The sequence below is a fragment of the Ranitomeya variabilis genome, chromosome 8 (assembly GCF_051348905.1).
Source record: "Ranitomeya variabilis isolate aRanVar5 chromosome 8, aRanVar5.hap1, whole genome shotgun sequence".
In the NCBI taxonomy this organism is placed as follows: Eukaryota; Metazoa; Chordata; class Amphibia; order Anura; family Dendrobatidae; genus Ranitomeya; species Ranitomeya variabilis.
In genome coordinates this window covers 70,302,486-70,321,704 of record NC_135239.1, presented here as the reverse complement: position 1 = coordinate 70,321,704, position 19,219 = coordinate 70,302,486, and the positions used below count along the sequence as shown (strand labels likewise).

The window sequence follows — 19,219 nt, the reverse complement described above, 5'->3', positions numbered from 1 at the left end:
CCATAGCGGGGGCCTTAGTCAGCTGCCTGGTCTGCCTGCCTTGTACCCAACATAACTTATCACAATCTATACACCTTTATTTGGTATGTGGTTGGAGAAAGTGTAATGAGGAACTTAGTGGTCTGACTCTGTGCTTTTGGACATACAAGTAAATTAAAATTGTAATTTCAAATACAGTTCTTTATAGTTAAAGCGAACCTGTCAGAAGGATTTTGTTAAGTAAACTACAGGCATTGTCAGGTTAGCTCTGTTATGCTGTACACAATGATACCTGTGGTGAAGAAATCCGTTGTGTGGTTCTTGTTCTGCCCATTAATGTGCAGCAAGTTAATTCACAATGCAGTACCAGTTGTCACCATTAGAGGTCATTAGGTACACATTTATCCTGTTCTATATTCAGGAGCATATCGCTTTAAGCCTGTGTTCTGACTAGCAGCGCCCCTCTGGTTTCCCGGGCAAGAGTAGCCATTTTCCCCCAGACCTTGAGTCTAAAGGCCCCGTCTCACTAAGCGATTTACCAACGATCACGACCAGCGATACTACCTGGCCGTGATCGTTGGTAAGTCGCTGTGTGGTCGCTGGGGAGCTGTCACACAGACCGCTCTCCCCAGCGACCAACGATCAGGGGAACGACTTCGGCATCGTTGAAACTGTCTTCAACGATGCCGAAGTCCCCCTGCAGCACCCGGTAACCAGGGTAAACATCGGGTTACTAAGCGCAGGGCCGCGCTTAGTAACCCGATGTTTACCCTGGTTACCAAAAAAAACAAACACTACATACTCGCCTTTCGGTGTCCAGGTCCCTTGCCGTCTGCTTCCTGCTCTGACTGAGCCGCCGTACACTGAGAGCGCAGCGGTGACGTCACTGCTGTGCTCTCACTTCTCACTGTACGGCCGGCAGTCAGTGAGAGCAGGAAGCAGACGGCAAGGGACCTGACGGACATCAGAAGGCGAGTATGTAGTGTTTGTTTTTTTTTACATTTACGCTGGTAACCAGGGTAAACATCGGGTTACTAAGCGCGGCCCTGCGCTTAGTAACCCGATGTTTACCCTGGTTACCAGTGAAGACATCGCTGGATCGGTGTCACACACACCGATTCAGCAATGTCAGCGGGGCCTCAACGACCAAAAAAAGGTCCAGGCCATTCCGACACGACCAGCGATCTCGCAGCAGGGGCCTGATCGCTGGTACGTGTCACACATAGCGAGATCGCTATGGAGGTCGCTGTTGCGTCACAAAACTTGTGACTCAGCAGCGATCTCGCTAGCGATCTCGCTATGTGAGACGGGGCCTTAACACACATGTTCCTGGCTCTCTTCCTGCAGATCATTGCTCTTGATAAGCGGATTCCGGTGAGGCACAAATGTACTTACATGTGTGTGTTATGTTAGAACAGTTATGCAGCCACTGTGTAGCAGAGTGTGTAGTTAGGCATGTTGTGCTTTATTTCATATTGCTATTTCTCTGTATGCAGATAGATGTTTGCCTGTATAAAGTAATACAATGCTGACAGCCTGAACTTGCCCTAAGAAAGCCATGATAACTGTGTATCTGCCTTATGCTGTGTTAGCTCTGTAATCTCTGTTATTCATGTTATTGCATCCTGTAACATGCTGATGCACTGTTATTTCCTTTGTAGTTTTTACCTGATCATTCATTATATCACATATCTCACAATATCATCTACTATTGTTGTTCATCGTTCACCATCTCAATAAATATAGACTTAAGAATCTATACAGTCTGTTTACAGAGGAAATGGATGAAGGTTTAGCCGTATACTAGAATCCACACCGCATCATACGTGGAGGAAGGCAGAACAGTAAAAACGGACCGCCGGTCGCACGCAATGATTACACAGACTGTATGGGACAGCTACCACCCAAACTGTTCCACATAAGGGTATTACAGCAGCCGCCATACAGCAGTGGGGAACAAGAATCCACACCGCATCATACGTGGAGGATGGCAGGACAGTTCTTGTGTAATCAGTATTAGAAATTTTCAGTTAATGAGATGCTGTTGCTCTGGGGCAGGACTGTAGTCAGAGTCTTATCTTCCTGCTCTAAGCCAGAGAAACCAAGGAAAGACCTGCCCACAGGCCGCCCCGAAGCACAAAACAGTCTGTGTCTCTCTCTGTCTCTATGATGGGGAACATGTTTGTGCTTCGGGGCGGCCTGTGGGCAGGTCTTTCCTTGGTTTCTCTGGCTTAGAGCAGGAAGATAAGACTCTGACTACAGTCCAGCATGGGCATTTCATTAACTGAAAACGTCTAAGGCCATGTGCACACAATCAGTATTTTTCGCGTTTTTTCGCTATGAAAATGCAAAAAAACGCTTACATATGCCTCCCATTATTTTCAGTGTATTCCGCATTTCTTGTGCAAATGTTGCATTTTTTTCCGCGAAAAAATCGCATAGTGGAAAAAAAAGCAACATGTTCATTAACTTTGCGGAATTGCGGGGATTCCGCACACCTAGGAGTGCATTGATCTGCTTACTTTCCGCATGTGGCTATGCCCACCATGCGGGAAGTAAGCAGATCATGTGCGGTTGGTACCCAGGGTGGAGGAGAGGAGACTCTCCTCCACGGACTGGGCACCATATAATTGATTAAAAAAAAAAAAAATAAAAAAAAAAAATAGTCATATACTCACCTTCGATGGCCCCCGCAGTCTTCCCGCCTCTCAGCGGTGCATGCTGCCGCTTCCGTTCCTATAGATGGTGTGTGTGTGTGAAGGACCTGCGATGACGTCGCGGTCACATGACCGCGATGACGTCGCGGTCACGTGACCGCGACGTCATCGAAGGTCCTGCACACACCATCTATAGGAACGGAAGCCGCTGAGGAGATCGGCTGTCTGCAGAGGGTGAGTATAACCATTTTTTTAAATTTTTTTTATTATTTTTAAACATTCTTTTACTATTGATGCTGCATAGGCTGCATCTATAGTAAAAAGTAGGTCACACTTGTCAAACACTATGTTTGACAAGTGTGACCAACTTGTAAATCAGTTTTCCAAGCGATGCTACAGGTCGCTTGGAAAACTTTAGCATTCTGCAAGCTAATTACGCTTGCAAAATGCTAAAAAAAAACGCGAAAAAAACGGGAAAAAACGCAAAAAAAAAATGCAGATTTCTTGCAGAAAATTTCCGGTTTTCTTCAGGAAATTTCTGCAAGAAATCCTGACGTGTGCACATACCCTAACACTGATTACACAAGAACCACAAGATGGATTTCTTCACCTCAGGTATCATTTTAATCAGTTTAACACTACGGAACTGACAGTGTCTGTAGTTTACTTAGCAAAATCTTGCTGACAGGTTCGCTTTAAACATACACATTGTAGTAGTTTTCTTATATCTTCTCCTTACTTATTATATTGATCCAATATTTATAATATATACTATATTTATATTTCATATATAATTCATATTTATATAACAATTTTACATCACTACAGATATCACGGTACAGGTAGACATACACTGGTTTTAGACTCCGCTTATTTATGATATTTATATTACAGATATTACAGAACAGTTTTCTTTCGCTCAGACATAGTTATAATGTCTTCATTTCCAAACTTATCCTCCAACTCTTCTCATTAGTAGAAGGCAGATAATTCATTGATTGCTAACATGAAGCTTTATTCAGTCTCAGAATATAATTAGCCTAAATAAGAAGCAATCAGGAGACCACAAGATATCAGCAGTACTTCAAGGGTCCAAGTCTGCAAACAAAATAGAGCAAATATCACAATGAGGAATCTGGAAATAAAGAGACAGATTACCATCTCCTGGTATCAGCAGGCATTCATTTCAACATCCCAATCTAAGGCCATGTTCACACTTTGCGGTTTTTACCGCGGATCCGCGGCGATTTTGATGCTGCAGGTCCGCAGCAGTTTCCATAGCGTTTACATTAACATGTAAACCCTATGGAAACCGCAAACCGCTGTGCACATGCGGCGGGAAAAACCGCGCAGAAACGCAGCGGTTTAAAACCCGCAGCATGTCACTTCTTTGAACCGCTTACTTCCCGCATGGGGCTGTGCCCACGTTGCGGGAAGTAAGCGGATAATGCGCGGTTGCTACCCGGGGTGGAGGAGAGGAGACTCTCCTCCAGGCCCTGGGAAGCATGAATAGTGTAAAAAAAAAATTAAAATAAAAAATGATGTTATACTCACCTCTCAGCGCTGCCCGCGGCCGTCCGGTCTCACTTGCTGTGCGAGCAGGACCTGTGGTGACGTTGCGGTCACATGACCGTGATGACGCCACGGTCACATGACCGTGACGTCACGAAGGTCCTTCTCGGCACAGCACTTTGGAATCAGACCGCCGCGTGCAGCGCCGAGGAGATCCGGACATCAGAGGGGGTGAGTATAATCAATTTTTATTATTTTTATCATTACTATTGATGCTGCATATTGCTGCATATGCAGCATCAATAGTACAGGAGTAATCCCGCAGCGGAAACCGCAGAACAAACCGCGATAAATCTGCAGGGATAACCGCAGCGGTTTTGCCCTGCAGATTTATCAATTCCGCTGCGGGAGAACCCGCAGAGCACACCGCAAAGTGTGAACCCGGCCTAAAGGTGTCATAATGAATCATATAGAACAGCTATGGTGACCTATCACCCATCTGTGCTCCCAGTGATTACTCTACCAAAAGCACAGTGTGTTGCAGCACATTAGTGCATGTAGTCATTTAATATGAATTTATTTTGTAGGAAATTGAAGAATATTAAGAATCATCTGCTAAATGGTAACAGTCAGGAAATGCAGTAAGGTGGAAAATAAAGTAGACTTACATATTGGACTCCAATGTTGTGTGCAGTGGATGTGCCGACAAGTGTGGTAGGTGAGGTAGCTGTAGTAGATGAGGTAGCTGTGGTAGATGAGGTAGCTGTGGTAGAGGAGGTTGTGGATGTATTTGTAGTTGTGATTGAATCTGTTGAAATATTCACTGTTGTATTGGTACTGGATGGATTTCCCACTGTGGTACTGGGAGTGGTGGTGGTGGAAACATATGCAATTTTTGCACTCGCCACATTTGTCCAAAACACCGGCCCCGTTTGAACAACGGTTGCTCTAGAACACATATAGAATTGATTCAGCGTTTTTTGGATTAACACTTAACAGCCAACCACATGATCCCATATTAACATAGTAACATAGTATTGTACAGTTCTTATCATTTGCTAGTAGAGATGAGCAAATTAATTTGATGAAAATAAATTGGTGCAAATTTTTTGGGGAATTTGCTAAATCCGGCATGTTTGAACAGTTTGCAGTACAATTTGTGTAAAACATCAAAAATTGCCACTGCCGTTTTACACATTAGAGAAGATTCTATGAGCCAGAGAAGGCTCACATGATCTTGGATGCAATCTGGCAGGCTTCCGCAAAATTCCTTGCAGCTATCACATTACTTGGGATAGCACAGCCAATCAGGAGGGACCATGATAGCCTGTATAACGTCAGAGATAGGGAATGCAACAGCAGCCATTTTGGGATGAATCTGGATATTAAGATGAGATCAGAGCTCACAGTTAAGCAATAGAGATAGGGATGGAAATCCATAAAACACAAACAAAACATTATAGCTAGTGTGTGACACCATAGCAGTAAAAAAAAGCTACCATCTATTTATCCATAGCTATGTGCAAGTCACTTTGACAGTACTAAGCTTGAGTTAAGGAGCTTTAAGGGGGTTGGACATAGTCCTAAGAGACCTCAAGCGTCATCACTTCTTTTTAGGGAAATTTATGTGCTTATGATTCATCACAAATTGATTTGCCACAAATTACATTTTTGGAAAAAGTCTGCAAAGGTGGCAAATTCCAATTTTAAAAGATTTGCTCATCTCTAGTTTCAACATTCAGATTTTCTTCCATTGATTGGAATATCTTACTTGATTTGAATATCTGAAGTAACGGAGGCTGGAGCGACCCAGGTCACGTCTATGCTGGACTTTCCACTGCTGGATGTCTGACTTACAGCGCTCTGTAAAAACAACATGTGTGTGACATTACTGTGAGGGCAGCTCTAGACCACAGCAGTATTCTGTATATATTGCAGTGAAGCACAGTGAGACCTCTTTGAGGTTACTGCAGTTTATGGTAAATTTACCAAAATCCTGAGAAGCCTATCCATGGACTGGGTTTCATAAAAATACCCAGATGGAGGCAACTTAGGCCTTTAGTAGGCCCTCAGCTGCCATGGCAACTTATCAGCAAGAATGGGCACCCCACTGACTTTGTACCAATTAAATGCCAGAGTAAAGGTACCTTCACATTAAGCGACGCTGCAGCGATATCGACAACGATGCCGATCGCTGCAGCGTCGCTGTTTGGTCACTGGAGAGCTGTCACACAGACAGCTCTCCAGCGACCAACGATGCCGAAGTCCCCGGGTAACCAGGGTAAACATTGGGTTGCTAAGCGCAGGGCCGCGCTTAGTAACCCGATGTTTACCCTGGTTACCAGTGTAATTGCAAAAAAAACAAACAGTACATACTTACATTCCCCCGGCGTCCGCTTCCCTGCACTGTGTGAGCGCCGGCAGCAGAGCACAGCGGTGACGTCACCGCTGTGCTTTGCTTTCCGGTCGGCACTGACACACTCAGTGCAGGAAGCTCTGAGCAGCAGCGCAGACGCCGGGGGACGTGACAGACATCAGAGGGTGAGTATGTAGTGTTTTTTTTTTAACTTTTACAATGGTAACCAGGGTAAATATTGGGTTACTAAGCGCGGCCCTGCGCTTAGTAACCCGATATTTACCCTGGTTACTATTGTAAAACATCGCTGGTATCGTTGCTTTTGCTGTCAAACACGACGATACACGCCGATCTGACGACCAAATAAAGTTCTGGACTTTCAGCAACGACCAGCGATATCACAGCGGGATCCAGATCGATGCTGCGTGTCAAACACAACGATATCGCTATCCAGGATGCTGCAACGTCACGGATCGCTATTGTTATCGTTGCAAAATCGCTTAGTGTGAAGGTACCTTTAGAGCTGCTATTAGAGGCAGGCGCTCGCTGTATAATACAGCCGGCACCCACCCAGTATGGTTCAGGCTCAGCTCCTAAATCCACATCATACACCTACACCTGATATAGGGCATACCAGTACTCCTATTTCAGAAGGGGGTTAAAAGGCATACACCTCTTAAAACAGTTGGAGCATTTTACACCAACATTCTTTGATTAAGGTCTTCTTCAAAAAGACCTGTAACCAGAACAAAAATGGGCAGCACTTCACAAAGGAGGAGAACCTGTAATACTCACTAATAAGTGCAGCAAAATCATTTCTCCAATATACAGTAAGTAAACATTCTCTCTAAGTGCACTTTTACAGGGAATGGGTAGAGCGCGAAGACACCGTCGTTAAGAACACAGACATTGGCGGTCAATAATAACATCTCTCATATTAGCAGGTACGATGCACCTCTCTACGGAAATACTCTGTATTATTTTATAGGTTTTAATACGATACGCCCAAGGGTCAAGGAAAACGTATGAATAGTTCCAAAGAAAACCAGTTATCCACTTACTGCAGCAGAAGTACAAGTCAAGACTTGGGTGTCAGCATTGCTGGTCACAAAGGATCCCAAAGGGGCCGTAGAACTCCCTGAATGTGCCTGGATCATGAACCCTCTGAACTGGGAGGCACTGCCGCTGAGAGTCACTGCAAACCGTGAAAAAAGATAACGTTCACATGAGCGTTAGTGAATTCCAGAAAATTATACGAGATTCGATATGTGACAGTGCCTAAGGTATCACCACCATTAATGATTAGTCAGATATCTGTCATTAAATGTGACCCAAGCAGATCTCTTAAACTGCCGGTAAAATATAAACTTGGTAATGACCATAAAAAATAGCACTAAATACAAAGGCCCAAGGCTCAGGAACTGTTAGATGTATTTAACAAAATAAATTAATGAAAAAATCGCAAACTAAGGACAAAAACTGGACACATTTGACAGCATGACAGCTCCTCACTATATATTTGGAAGCTAAAAGGGGCTTTCTGCTTTTGGTGGAAGACTATACTATGTGGAAAAGCTTAACCACGTGTTTAACCGTGGGCCAGTGCCTAAGGTGGCAGAATTTAAAGGGGCAGGACTTTACTGACCTAATTTATTTATTCAGCTGTTTATTTATTAACTTTTAAAAGTAAAAAAAAGAAAAAATATATTTTTCTCAACCCACGGAACAGGGTAAGCAGTGTTTGTTTGAACATCAACAAGGAGCTAGTGCTTTTTATCTGCCCATTAACAGTTAACCAGACCAAATTCAAAGTGGGACACTGGGATATTAGTCATAGAATAACGGTTTATTATGGGCTCAACTCCTTTGGAGCCCCACTATACATTTGGATGTGACAATTTGGATTGTTACTGGGCCCCATCCCTTGGAGATGATGTCTGGCGTCTAAATGGAATTATGAGTCTTAAGTCTCAGAGTTAAAGTGGGTGTCTAGGATCTATCACACATTACTTCCAAAAATGGAAAGTTTACACAGTTGGTTCCCAGAAACAAAACGTAATCAGAGGCTTATAAAATAACAATGCCGCTGTGTGTATATGAGCATGTTTTTATTGTACATATAGTGAGCATAAATGAATTGTGTATGTAAGTGAGTATGTATGCATTGTGTATGTATGTGAGCTTGAATGTGAGCATGTATGCACCAGGGTATGTAAACTTTTAATCAGGGTCATTTGGATGTTTTGGGTTGTCATTATGATTTAAAAAGAGAAAACACAGTAGTTTGACAATAAAAGCCTTCACCCAACCACTAACCATAAGTGGAGAAAACGTTTTGGTGTTATCATTCATATTCTCTAAAAAAAAATGCCAAGAAAGCAAAAATTCTGCCAGGGTATGTAAACTTTTGAGCACAAATGTAGCTGTGGTATTCCCATCTATAGGTTATCTGGAGAAGACCATAAATCAGACATGAGTACCTATACGTATATTCCAATGTATTTTCATTTTTGTCTTATCCAATGTACTTACCTTTTATTTTGTCTCCAGGACTATATGTGTATTTATCCAGGGATAAAGTATATGGTGGGCTTGAGGTTTGGGATGAAGCACCATGTGACGGAGTCATTGAGTCACAGGCAGCTGTAACTTGCCCATTTGGATAGGCATATGTATAGATAGGGAAACTTGCCATAAGTAGAACTATATTTTGTAGTAAGGGATCCATCTGTTGGGAAAGAAGCACTTTAATAAAATACAGAATACAGAAAAATCCTTTATTCTGGCATCAAAAGGATCTGACAGGTGCAACAACAACAAAAACTCTGGAAGGTAATAGAAAAGAGTTTAGAAATAGAACTTGTAAAGGCTGCATTTACATGAGCTGGTGAATATCGCAGACCAGTCACATTCTTGTGTCAGATGGACCAGTGCATGATGTTGTGTACTCACTCATGTGTGCTAGCACATTCAATTACATTGGTCAGTATGCTGTTCATTGTACGCATGGACAGCGGACTGATCAAGATTATGTTTGCCTGAAACTAGTTATTTATCTGAGAGCAGCATAATGTAGGGATTGAGACCCTGATTCTAGCGATCTGTCACTGACTGGGCTGTGTGTCGATTCAATATAATCAGTGTTTTATCAGAATGAGATTGTCATTAGAGGACTAGATGTCTTGTTCCATGTAGTTCTCATGCTCTGTATAACCCTGCCCCAACAGTGATTGGTAGCTTTCTGCCTATGCACAGTGTACACAGGAAGCTTCCAATCAGTGCTGTGGGCAGGGTTATACAGAGGTCAGTATTCAGAGGACTGCTAGATCTGCAGCCAAGGAAAAGGTGATTTTATTAAAAGTGCAGCAAACAGCCTAGTAAGTGACACATCCCTGTAATCAGGTTCTCTGTCCCTTCTTTATGTTGCTCTTTTATTATATATCAAAGATCTGCTGATAGATTCCCTTTAAAACATAATCTGCTCTTGTAACTTTTTTTTAATTCATAATAATCTCCTCTTTGGTTCTAGTCTGGTATATTGCATTTAAAATGTGGCTTCAAGTCATCCTCTTGTCATGTACTGTATGGCCTCAGCATCGCCTATATAATTTCCACATCTTCACGTTTTCATTTTTTTTGTAATTGAAATACATTGTAGTAAATGGGATTACGGTATTTTATTTTTTTGAACAGACACATCACAGGAAAAATGTATGAAATGCTGACAAAATGGTGCAACCACTACAGTTAGTGACCTTCTATTAAATTAGGAGTAGTGACTCAATGGACTCAGCATTTCTGGTTTCTGGTGTTTTTTTTTTAAATACAATGGAAGATTTTTTTTTGTGTGCACCAGTCTTTTATGTGAATTAATAAAAGGAATTTTTAAATATTGTTTTTTTTCCTGTGAATTAGTTTTTTAATGTTCCCAACGAATCTAAATTTACTGTGAATTTTTTTATAAGAATGTCAGGATACAAACTGAAAGAAGGCAGTAGAATGACCAATCATAGTGTTTGTACATATCATAGTCAGGTATGTCATCTGCCTTCCAACCTTAGAGAAAGGTCCTGAAATGTGCACAAATGAAAATCTAGACACGTTACAGACCAATATGATTTGGCATATTTGTACCAGAAAAACTCTTGTCTGCCATATGTGGCACCCCAGGAGTCCGGTTGCCACAGTGGCATTGCCGCCCTCACGTGGGGTGATGTCATGCCTGGAAGCAAGGACAGATCCCTTTCCAGGTACTTCAGCATGCAACACCTTTCCAGACTCCAGACCAGAAGGGAGAGCTCTAACACCTGGTTTAGGGGAGCTTCCCTATAAATTCTGGCCTGGAGGTGAGGTTAGGCAGTCAGAGCCAGTGTTAGTCTGCAGAGCAGACAGTGAAAGAGGAAGAGGCAAGTGAGGACAACCTGGGCGATTGGAGCTGCGACTGAGCTCACCCCAGGACTGAGTGCCAAAGACTGGACCCCGGAGTCCGTGGTTGTGTGGGAACTGCTGGCCCAGCAACTAAATCTGGAGGGCAGCTGATTGCAGGTCTCCTGGCACCAGCTGACACCCTGAGGCACAGTAGCATACGAGAGCCCGGAGTCACCACGAGGGAGTGACACCTGGAACATGCTGGAGCTGCCTGCCATGCAGGGAAATGTTCCATTTCATTGACAGACTATAACAGGGAGTTGTCTGGAGTTTAAGGCACCAAGGACCTAGGGAGCAGCACAGAGGGAAGGCCACCAAATCCACCTGGCTAGGTGGACCCTGAATTGCTTCCAGGCTGCCCAGATCTCCTGTCATGGAGTGACTGACCCGGTATAAAACGACCCAACCCTAAGTCTGTCACGAACAGCACAACACACAAGGGAACACCGGGGACACAATTACAATGGTGGGCCCTGTCGATAGGGACTGAGGGAATGGGCACCTCCTGCACTGGCCTGCAGATGTGCCCTGATCTTGCTACCGTCCCTATATGGGTTCTTTCAACCCGTCGCCGACCAGGATACCTAGTCCCTCACTTGCCCTGCACCTATCCCTAAGTAGGGAACTGGCAGGTGAGAGCACTGGTCCCACTGCTGCACCAATACAACACGGGGTAAGGAAATACAGACAAGGTAAAGGAAAACAACACTTAGCTTAATGCTGCAAGGCACAGAACAGCAGGAAGAAACACCAGATTCACTGGACACAGCAGTAGAACAACAGTTCCCAGCAAGCTCCTACTCCCAGCTTGGTTGCTGAAGAATGAACTAACACCGACAGTCAGCTGATGAACCAGGTGACCTCTTAAAGGATGGAGGGAGGGGTCCCCACAAACATCAGCTGACCCAGCAGCAATGCAATAACACCAGCGGCCACCGGGGGGGAAACTGCATTAACCCCCCGATGACCAGAAAGGAAAAAAGGTCTTAAACTGAGGCAAACCAGATCTGCCACAAATCCAAAATTGGATCGTGACATCTCCATTACCACCTGTTACCTGTGCTTCGGACTGCACCTTCAACCAGGAATTAAAGGTAAAGAAAACTGCAGCCCTTGTGTCCTCTAGTCATTGCCTGTACCCTCAGTCCTGCACCCCAACGTCCACAATCCCCTTACAAAACTGTACCGGTAGCCCTGGGGCCCTGCTCCACTTGTGGGGAGCAGAACCATCCCAGCTGCATCACCATCAGCCCCAGCGGTCTCCTTAAGCAGTGTCGGTCATCTATAGCCGAATACCACGGATGGCGTCACTAACAATCCCCTTTCCTATGTAAACTTTATTCCCCAACATCAGTGCATTACTTTTATTGCGTGCCCAAGGCCACGGACAGGGTCACAATTGCCGTGACCACCCCTTTAAGAACCGTCTGACAAGGTTCCGAGTACCCCACGGCCCTAGCGGGTGTCGCACATACACACACCATGTTGATAGGGCTCCATGTATCTGGGATATACTATGAGCGTGCTATCTTAGCATCCATGGGTCTGATACCATTACCAATTTTTACCATTACCTGATACCATTACCAATACCAATTTTTTGGACAGCACGGTTGGCTACACTATTCTTTCCAGAAACATGCCACAAAAACCTGGTATCGTGTGTTGTCTTTCTAACATGGGAGTCAATGTGCAACACTGGCATATGTCAGAGGCTTCCATGATGGTATATATCAAGCATTTGTCCAGAAGTAAAATTCAATCGAGATGGGAAAAGACCTGCTTCTGCAGGATGTGTATATTGTTTTAGAAAATATCAACACTGAGAGTTCTCATTTGTCACTAACGTAGCTTTAAATGACCTAATGAAAGGATAATGGGAGATAACAAGATCAGAAAGGGAGAGAAGTAAATAGCCTTGAAAGCTTGATGTTTGTCATCGCTGCGAGCATCATAGCATTAAATTTGTCAGCATTCCTAGCTTAAAAGGGAACCTGTCAGATGATTCATTAGAGCCAAACCCAAAAATTGAGTGAATCAGAGACAGATTCCCATATTACAAATCTCTCCCTGCCCCCTCGGCATGATTGACAGGTGACTCCTGAAACACACCCAGGGATAGACCTGTCAATCAAGCCGAGCCTGGATGGAACTGAAGCAGTTACAGCGAGTGCCATATTTAGTTGATGCATTGAGACTGAATTTACCGGCCTTTTGCTACATCTTTATTGGATATACTTTCTGTACAAATAATAGTACCATACAAGGCTCACACAATAGCGCCATACAATGAATAAATAAATGCAAGCACAAATACACACAGCTTTAAGATATTTACCTGCTCCAAAATATCAATTTCCGTTCCGAACTTGTATGCATGCAAACACACTCACTACAAGTATACAAGCACACCTACACACTCAAACTTACGTCACGTCAAATTTTGAATTAGGCCTTTACCTAGCACCATACCAAAACACATCATGTTCCTCTTTACCTCCTCCTGGACTAAAATTTTCGTAAACTGTAATATCAGACCTCTACATTATTTAAGATCACAGAATTAGATCCTAGACCCCAGAGTCAGGCCCATATAATAATTAATCTCCTAAAAATTAACTCAGAATCAGGGGCGTAAATAGAATTCATGTTACCTCATAGCAGAAGGTATAATCCCACCCCCTACCACACACACCCCCCAAAAAAATAATATTCAGCCAGGTCACAGAAGAGCATATCTCACAACTTTGCAACTTTTACAAAGTAATTTTCCTCCTACTGAAACCGTAGATTCCCCTTTCATTCCCCCCCAAAAAAGTATGATGCCAACGAAAGTATCCCACAAACACTACTCCCACAGTGAATGCCTCCACCTTAGCCTCCACATGCACAGTATGATGACCCTACTGTACCCCACCTTAACTCCCCAGCAAAGCATGATGACTCTAACACAGTATGATTCCCAAACTGCAACCCCCACACAGCCCTCCATGCAGTATAATGTGCCTACACACAGTATAATGACTCCACACTCTATAATCACCCGCACTATCCCTCCAATCGCTCCCACACAGCCCTCAACACAATATGCTGGACCCCACACAAACCTCCACGCTGTATAACTACTTGCATATAGTATAGTCACTCCATATAGCCCTCCATAATGTATAAAGGCTCCCAAATAGCCCTCCAAATATTATAATAGCCCTCACATAGCCCTCCATATAGAATAATGAGTCTCACATAGCACTTAACACAGTATAATGCACTTCCCATAGTAGTCCACACAGTATAATGCATTTCCCATTGTCCTCTATACAGTATAATGCACCCCTCATAGTCGTCCGTACAGCATAATGCACTCCTTATAGTCCTCCATACAGCCAAATGTACTCTCCATAGTCCTCCATACAGTATAATGTACTCATCATATTCCTACATAATGTATACTGCACTCCTCATAGTCCTTCATACAATATACTGCACTCATCTTAGTTTTCCATACAGTATACTGTAATCCCGATAGTCCTCCATAACTTATAATGCACTCCATAGTCCTTCATACAGTATAATGCACTCCTCATAGTCCTCAATACAGTATAATGCACTCCTTATAGTCCTTCATACAGTATTCTGGACACCAAAATAAAAAAAAAATACAATACTCATCTCTCCTCTTCTATCCCCTATTGCTCCAGTCTCTGCAGCAAATGTTCTGAAGCACGGCACATCTCAGCGCAGTGACATCATCGCACGCGCTACGCTGAGACATCAGACGCCGAGGAAGAATGATGGAGGAGGAAGCGGCAGCCATTGGCGGTACGCCACTGCCCAGAATCAAAGTCGAAAGCAAAATTAATTTGAACTTAGACTAAGACCTCAAAAATAAATTCAAACTGCAGGCTCAGATCCCCAAATTAATTTAGACTCAAGGCCAAACCATGTATTAGCTTAAGCTCTAAACTCTAGACATTTTTAAAAGCCCAAGACCAAACTCCCCTCTCATTAATGAAGAACTCAGACTTGTCACCCAATAAACTCAGACTCGTGAAAATGAGCAAAAACTGTGTAATTCCTCCCCCCAAAAAAAATAAAACATCCTGCTGCCCTCACGTCAGTACAAATCTTTGGAACTGACAGAGTCCTAGATTCAGACGCTTCTGCAATGTAATTTAGCCTTACTGGATTTTTATACAAGTTTAAAAATATACAAATCTGTAGCAGATCAGAGATAAAGGTGCACTTCTCACTTTTCTAGGTTAGTTCCTCTGCAAAAATATAGGCATATATATGATCTTACCTTTGGGTGTGAAGACAGGTTTGTTGGAGAAAGAAAATGGATTAGGATTTTTTTATGCTTAGGAAAGAACTGAAAAGAAAAAAAAATGCAAGGAGGAGCTCAGTCAGTGTCTTTCATCTTCTGTCATAGAGGCAAAGGTGTGCCTGACATCAATAGCTTCATTATATATGATATTCATTACATACTATAATGTTATTACATACAATATACACTACTGCTCATTGCTTCATTATATACTGTATATCGCACACTATGCACCTTCAAATACAGGATGTATATCATCCATACGTTATTTATGTTTATTATTTCTTTTTAGAACATAATTGATTCCATGGTGCTGTATATGAAAAGGGGTTAAATACAAGATACAAATATAAATTACAATGAACAGACTAACAATGATAGACTGGTACAGAAAGGATAGGACCATGTTCAGACTTACATTCTACAGTATAATGGGGAAGGAGACAGTAGGTTTGAGGGTTGCGGCAGCTCCAGTGGTGGTGAGGCTATAAGATTTCTTGAAGAGATGGTTTTCAAGTTCCGTCTAGAAATTACAAATGTGGTGGATAATTGAACGTGTTTTGTCATGGTATTCCCGAGGATGGGGGATACTCGGGAGAAGTAATAGAAGCGATTGGGAGAGGAATGTTCGAGTGTGGAGGAGAGAAGGAGGTCTCGGGAGAACCAGAAATTGCGTGTTGTAGGATATCGGGAGAGCATTTGGCCAAATTTACTCTTGTACTGTGGATCTAACAGAGTGGCAAACTATTAGTCAGCACTATTTCTAACCCTAGGAATAAAGGCATCATGTTGAAAATAGTGCAGCAAGAAGGCGCTCATGTGTTGGGCGTTTCCATTTGGTCCAAGTTCATGCTGTGTTGGTGGCTGGGTAACACTCAAGGTTGCTTCTTCTGTCCCTTCCCGCCAACCACGGACAACAGAGCGGATGGATCATCATACTCTTCATCTCCTGACTGTTGCGCTTCCATTAACTCTTAATCCTCGACCGCCTCAATTGATTCCTAAGCTCCTGAATCATCACTGACAGTATACCTGGTACAATGAGCACCCCTCGATCTCTGTAATCCACCCTCCCATGGCACCCACCCGTGCATCGACAGTCTGGGCTTAGAGATACTGTTATCCCTTCTGCATCCTCCTATGCTTCCACCTCTTCCTTTAAAACCACCACCTCCTCCTCACGCAGAGTATTCAAAGTGTGCTGCAGCATGTAGATGACTGGAATAGTGATGCTGATGACAGCATCCTCAGCGCTAACCATCTAAGTAGCCATTTCTAAACTGTTCAGAAGTGTGCAGAGGTTCTTCATCTGTGCCCAATCCGCAAGCATGATTTGCACCATGTCCGTATTGCATTGGCCCAGGCTATGCAAAAGGTCATACTGCCCCAGGGTTCATTGCTGCTGCCACAGTTGCTGCTGCACGTACAGAGTGAATTTCCACCATGTCGGAACATTGAAAATCAAACGGCTAACCGTGAGCACACAGTGACCATGCTGTACCATCAGGTTGAGGATGTGAGCCATGCCAGGCACATGTGTGAGTTTTTCCAGGTGTAGGGCCGCCACCAGGTTTGTATGTTGTCACACACTTGTAGAGACCGCAGATAAAGAAGGATGCAGGGACAAAGAGGAGTCAGAAAGCAAATAACGTTTTTTTAACTTTCCTTTAACTTCCAACCCAACAAAGAATAACAACAGTTTTCCACACAGGGAACTTAGGTACACGATCACAATTTCACAGTAAATCCTATCTACTATATAGGCGCCCTGAACTAAACCCGCGAAACACGACAGCGCCTCACTAGTGACCCACTAACAAGAACAAGTCAACCAAGTTCACTTATCAGCGTTGTTTCAACGATGCAGTCCTGATGGTGAAGCTCCGTCAGCGGCGTAGTCCTGATGGCGGGGGAAGGAGGTGTCCTCCGTTGACGGGCCCAGGTGTAGATTCGAGTCCAGAATGTCTTTTGCGGTGCTGCGTTACCTCCCACAGGCGGACGTTGATCCGGGGTAACAGTTTCCACGTCCAGAGAGGGGTCTTTTTGAGAAGAATTAGCAGAATAATCGGTATCAGTCACAGCTAAGAAAAACCCAGGAGGGCCCGGAGTACTCTGTGGCAAGATGCTCCCGGGGAGCATGGTAATATTGTCCCTGAGCTGATCAGCGCCACCCCTCTGCCTGGGGGGTCGCTGAAGATGAGTGCGCCTCTTTTTGGGGGCTCTGGTAATTGCCCGCAGTGTCTGTTGCACGTTCTCCCCCTGCTTCCAGCAAGTCTCACTGCGGCCTGCACACACACAACAACTGCGCTGCAGTTTCCTCTCCTCAGAGATTTCCCGCGCTTCTCTGTCCCTGCTTTCGCGCGTTTTGCTTTTTATCCTCTCCTCTCCCTGCGTCACTCTGCCTCCTGTCACATGAGCCTGGCTTCCCATGCGCCCCTCAAATCCGTCCCCCGGAACCCCGACTCCCGGCAACAATGGTTCCACCCGTCTGCACAGCTCACCAGGTCCCTGTCCCCTACATTCCCCCACCCTGTATGCTCGCCAGTCCCCGGGCGAGGCCTTCGCACTGACAGGTCGCCCATCTGACGGGTTGTTCCACACTTGGGTCTGTCTAGTGTGTAAGTCAGGACTGTAGCGAGTTGGGGGTCTACCGGCAGTAGAACGTTCAGAACGTCGTGGCTCGGGTCCTTGTGTAGGGGGTGTTGGGGGAATGTCGTCAGCGGAAGGGTGACTGGTCAGGGGTAGTGTAGTAGTCGAGATAGGGGGAGTATTTTGACGCCGTTCTTCTTCTTCATCATCTTCTTCATCCCACCAATGGTTGTTGGGGGACTCAGTCGTAGGTGGCTCTTCCCTGATTGCGGATTCCGGGGTGTCCGAGTCAACAGAGCGACACAACCGGAGCATGTTGCGATGAAGAATGCGAGTACCTGTACTTCCGGGGGCCTCAGACTGCACTTCATATACAGGTCCATGCGGGTCTATATGGCGAAGCACCCGATAGGGTGTTTTTTCCCAACGATGGTCTAACTTGTTTTGCGGTCTTTGCTCTCGAACGAGTACTCGATCACCTGGCCGGAACTCTGGGGGTTTTGCTGTAGGGGTGCTCCGATGCTCCACTTCCCGAATTCGAGTGTGTACCAGTCGGTGTAAGGTCTGCAGCCGATGCCGATGATCACGCACCCACGAAGCCATCCCTGTTCGGGGGCCTTCTTCCTCCGAAGACAGTTCCAGATCTGTCATGCCTTTTCCTGGGCGCCCAAAGACCACTTCATACGGGGTGCGTCCTGTGACTTGATGAACTCTATTGTTGTAGACCCACACTAGGTCAGACACATACTCCGGCCAGCGAGCCTTCTGATCTTGTTCTAGCGCACGCAGCATTTGAAGCAAAGTCCGGTTAAACCGCTCACAAGCCCCATTTCCCTGGGGGTGATACGGTGTGGTGCGTGACTTATCAATGCCGTAGAGGCGATGCAGCTCTTCCATGACTTTGCCCAAGAAACAGGCGCCTTGATCCGAATGTATTCGCCTCGGACAGCCGTAAACTTGAATAAAGTTCTTACAGATAGCGCTCGCCGCCGACTCAGCTGTCTGATCATGGGTAGGGGTGACTACCGCGAATTTTGAAAAATGATCTACCATAACGAGGCAGTGTTCGTAGCCTTGATGCGCTGCTCCAATGGTAATGTAGTCTATCATTAATACTTCAAAAGGGGCAGACGTCGTGATGCTCTGCACAGGCGCCCTTTCCTCCGGTGACTTGGTTAGCTCACATTGTCGACATTGTCTACAGGCAGTTTGTACTTCCGCAAGCAGCCGAGGATGATAGAACCGAGTTTGCAGCCACTTAAACGTCCTCTTCACTCCGAAGTGTGCCCCGGACTCATGAGCTTCTTTAGCAACTGCGGCCACCACGGGCCCTGGTAAGACCATCTGCCAGGTCGGCTCGGAATCTGCCTGAGC

At 44.7% G+C, this 19,219-nt stretch overlaps 1 protein-coding gene across 2 annotated transcripts; it reads right to left on the bottom strand.

The window, feature by feature from the left end:
* Nucleotides 1–3,302: 3,302 nt before the first annotated feature.
* On the bottom strand, nucleotides 3,303–15,355 carry LOC143788770 (putative ferric-chelate reductase 1). Of its 2 annotated transcripts, XM_077278643.1 has the most exons (6): nucleotides 15,233–15,355; nucleotides 9,037–9,232; nucleotides 7,566–7,699; nucleotides 5,920–6,011; nucleotides 4,817–5,096; nucleotides 3,303–3,734 (listed from the first exon to the last, which is right to left on the bottom strand). In XM_077278643.1, exons 2-6 carry the CDS (start codon nucleotides 9,230–9,232, stop codon nucleotides 3,672–3,674), a joined length of 765 nt encoding a protein of 254 aa, XP_077134758.1. In that variant the 5' UTR covers nucleotides 15,233–15,355; the 3' UTR covers nucleotides 3,303–3,671. The 2 variants fall into 2 exon arrangements, with proteins under 2 accessions (XP_077134758.1, XP_077134759.1); XM_077278644.1 differs by lacking the exon at nucleotides 4,817–5,096.
* Between the last annotated feature and the right edge of the window lie 3,864 nt (nucleotides 15,356–19,219).

Coding starts and splice junctions, on each gene's coding strand:
- LOC143788770 (XM_077278643.1), bottom strand. CDS start 9,232: ATGGATCCCTTACTACAAAATATAGTTCTACTTATGGCAAGTTTCCCT. Junction 7,700..9,036: donor TCCTGGAGACAAAATAAAAG/GTAAGTACATTG, acceptor CACGGTTTGCAG/TGACTCTCAGCGGCAGTGCC. Junction 5,097..5,919: donor ACTTCAGATATTCAAATCAA/GTAAGATATTCC, acceptor TATGTGTTCTAG/AGCAACCGTTGTTCAAACGG.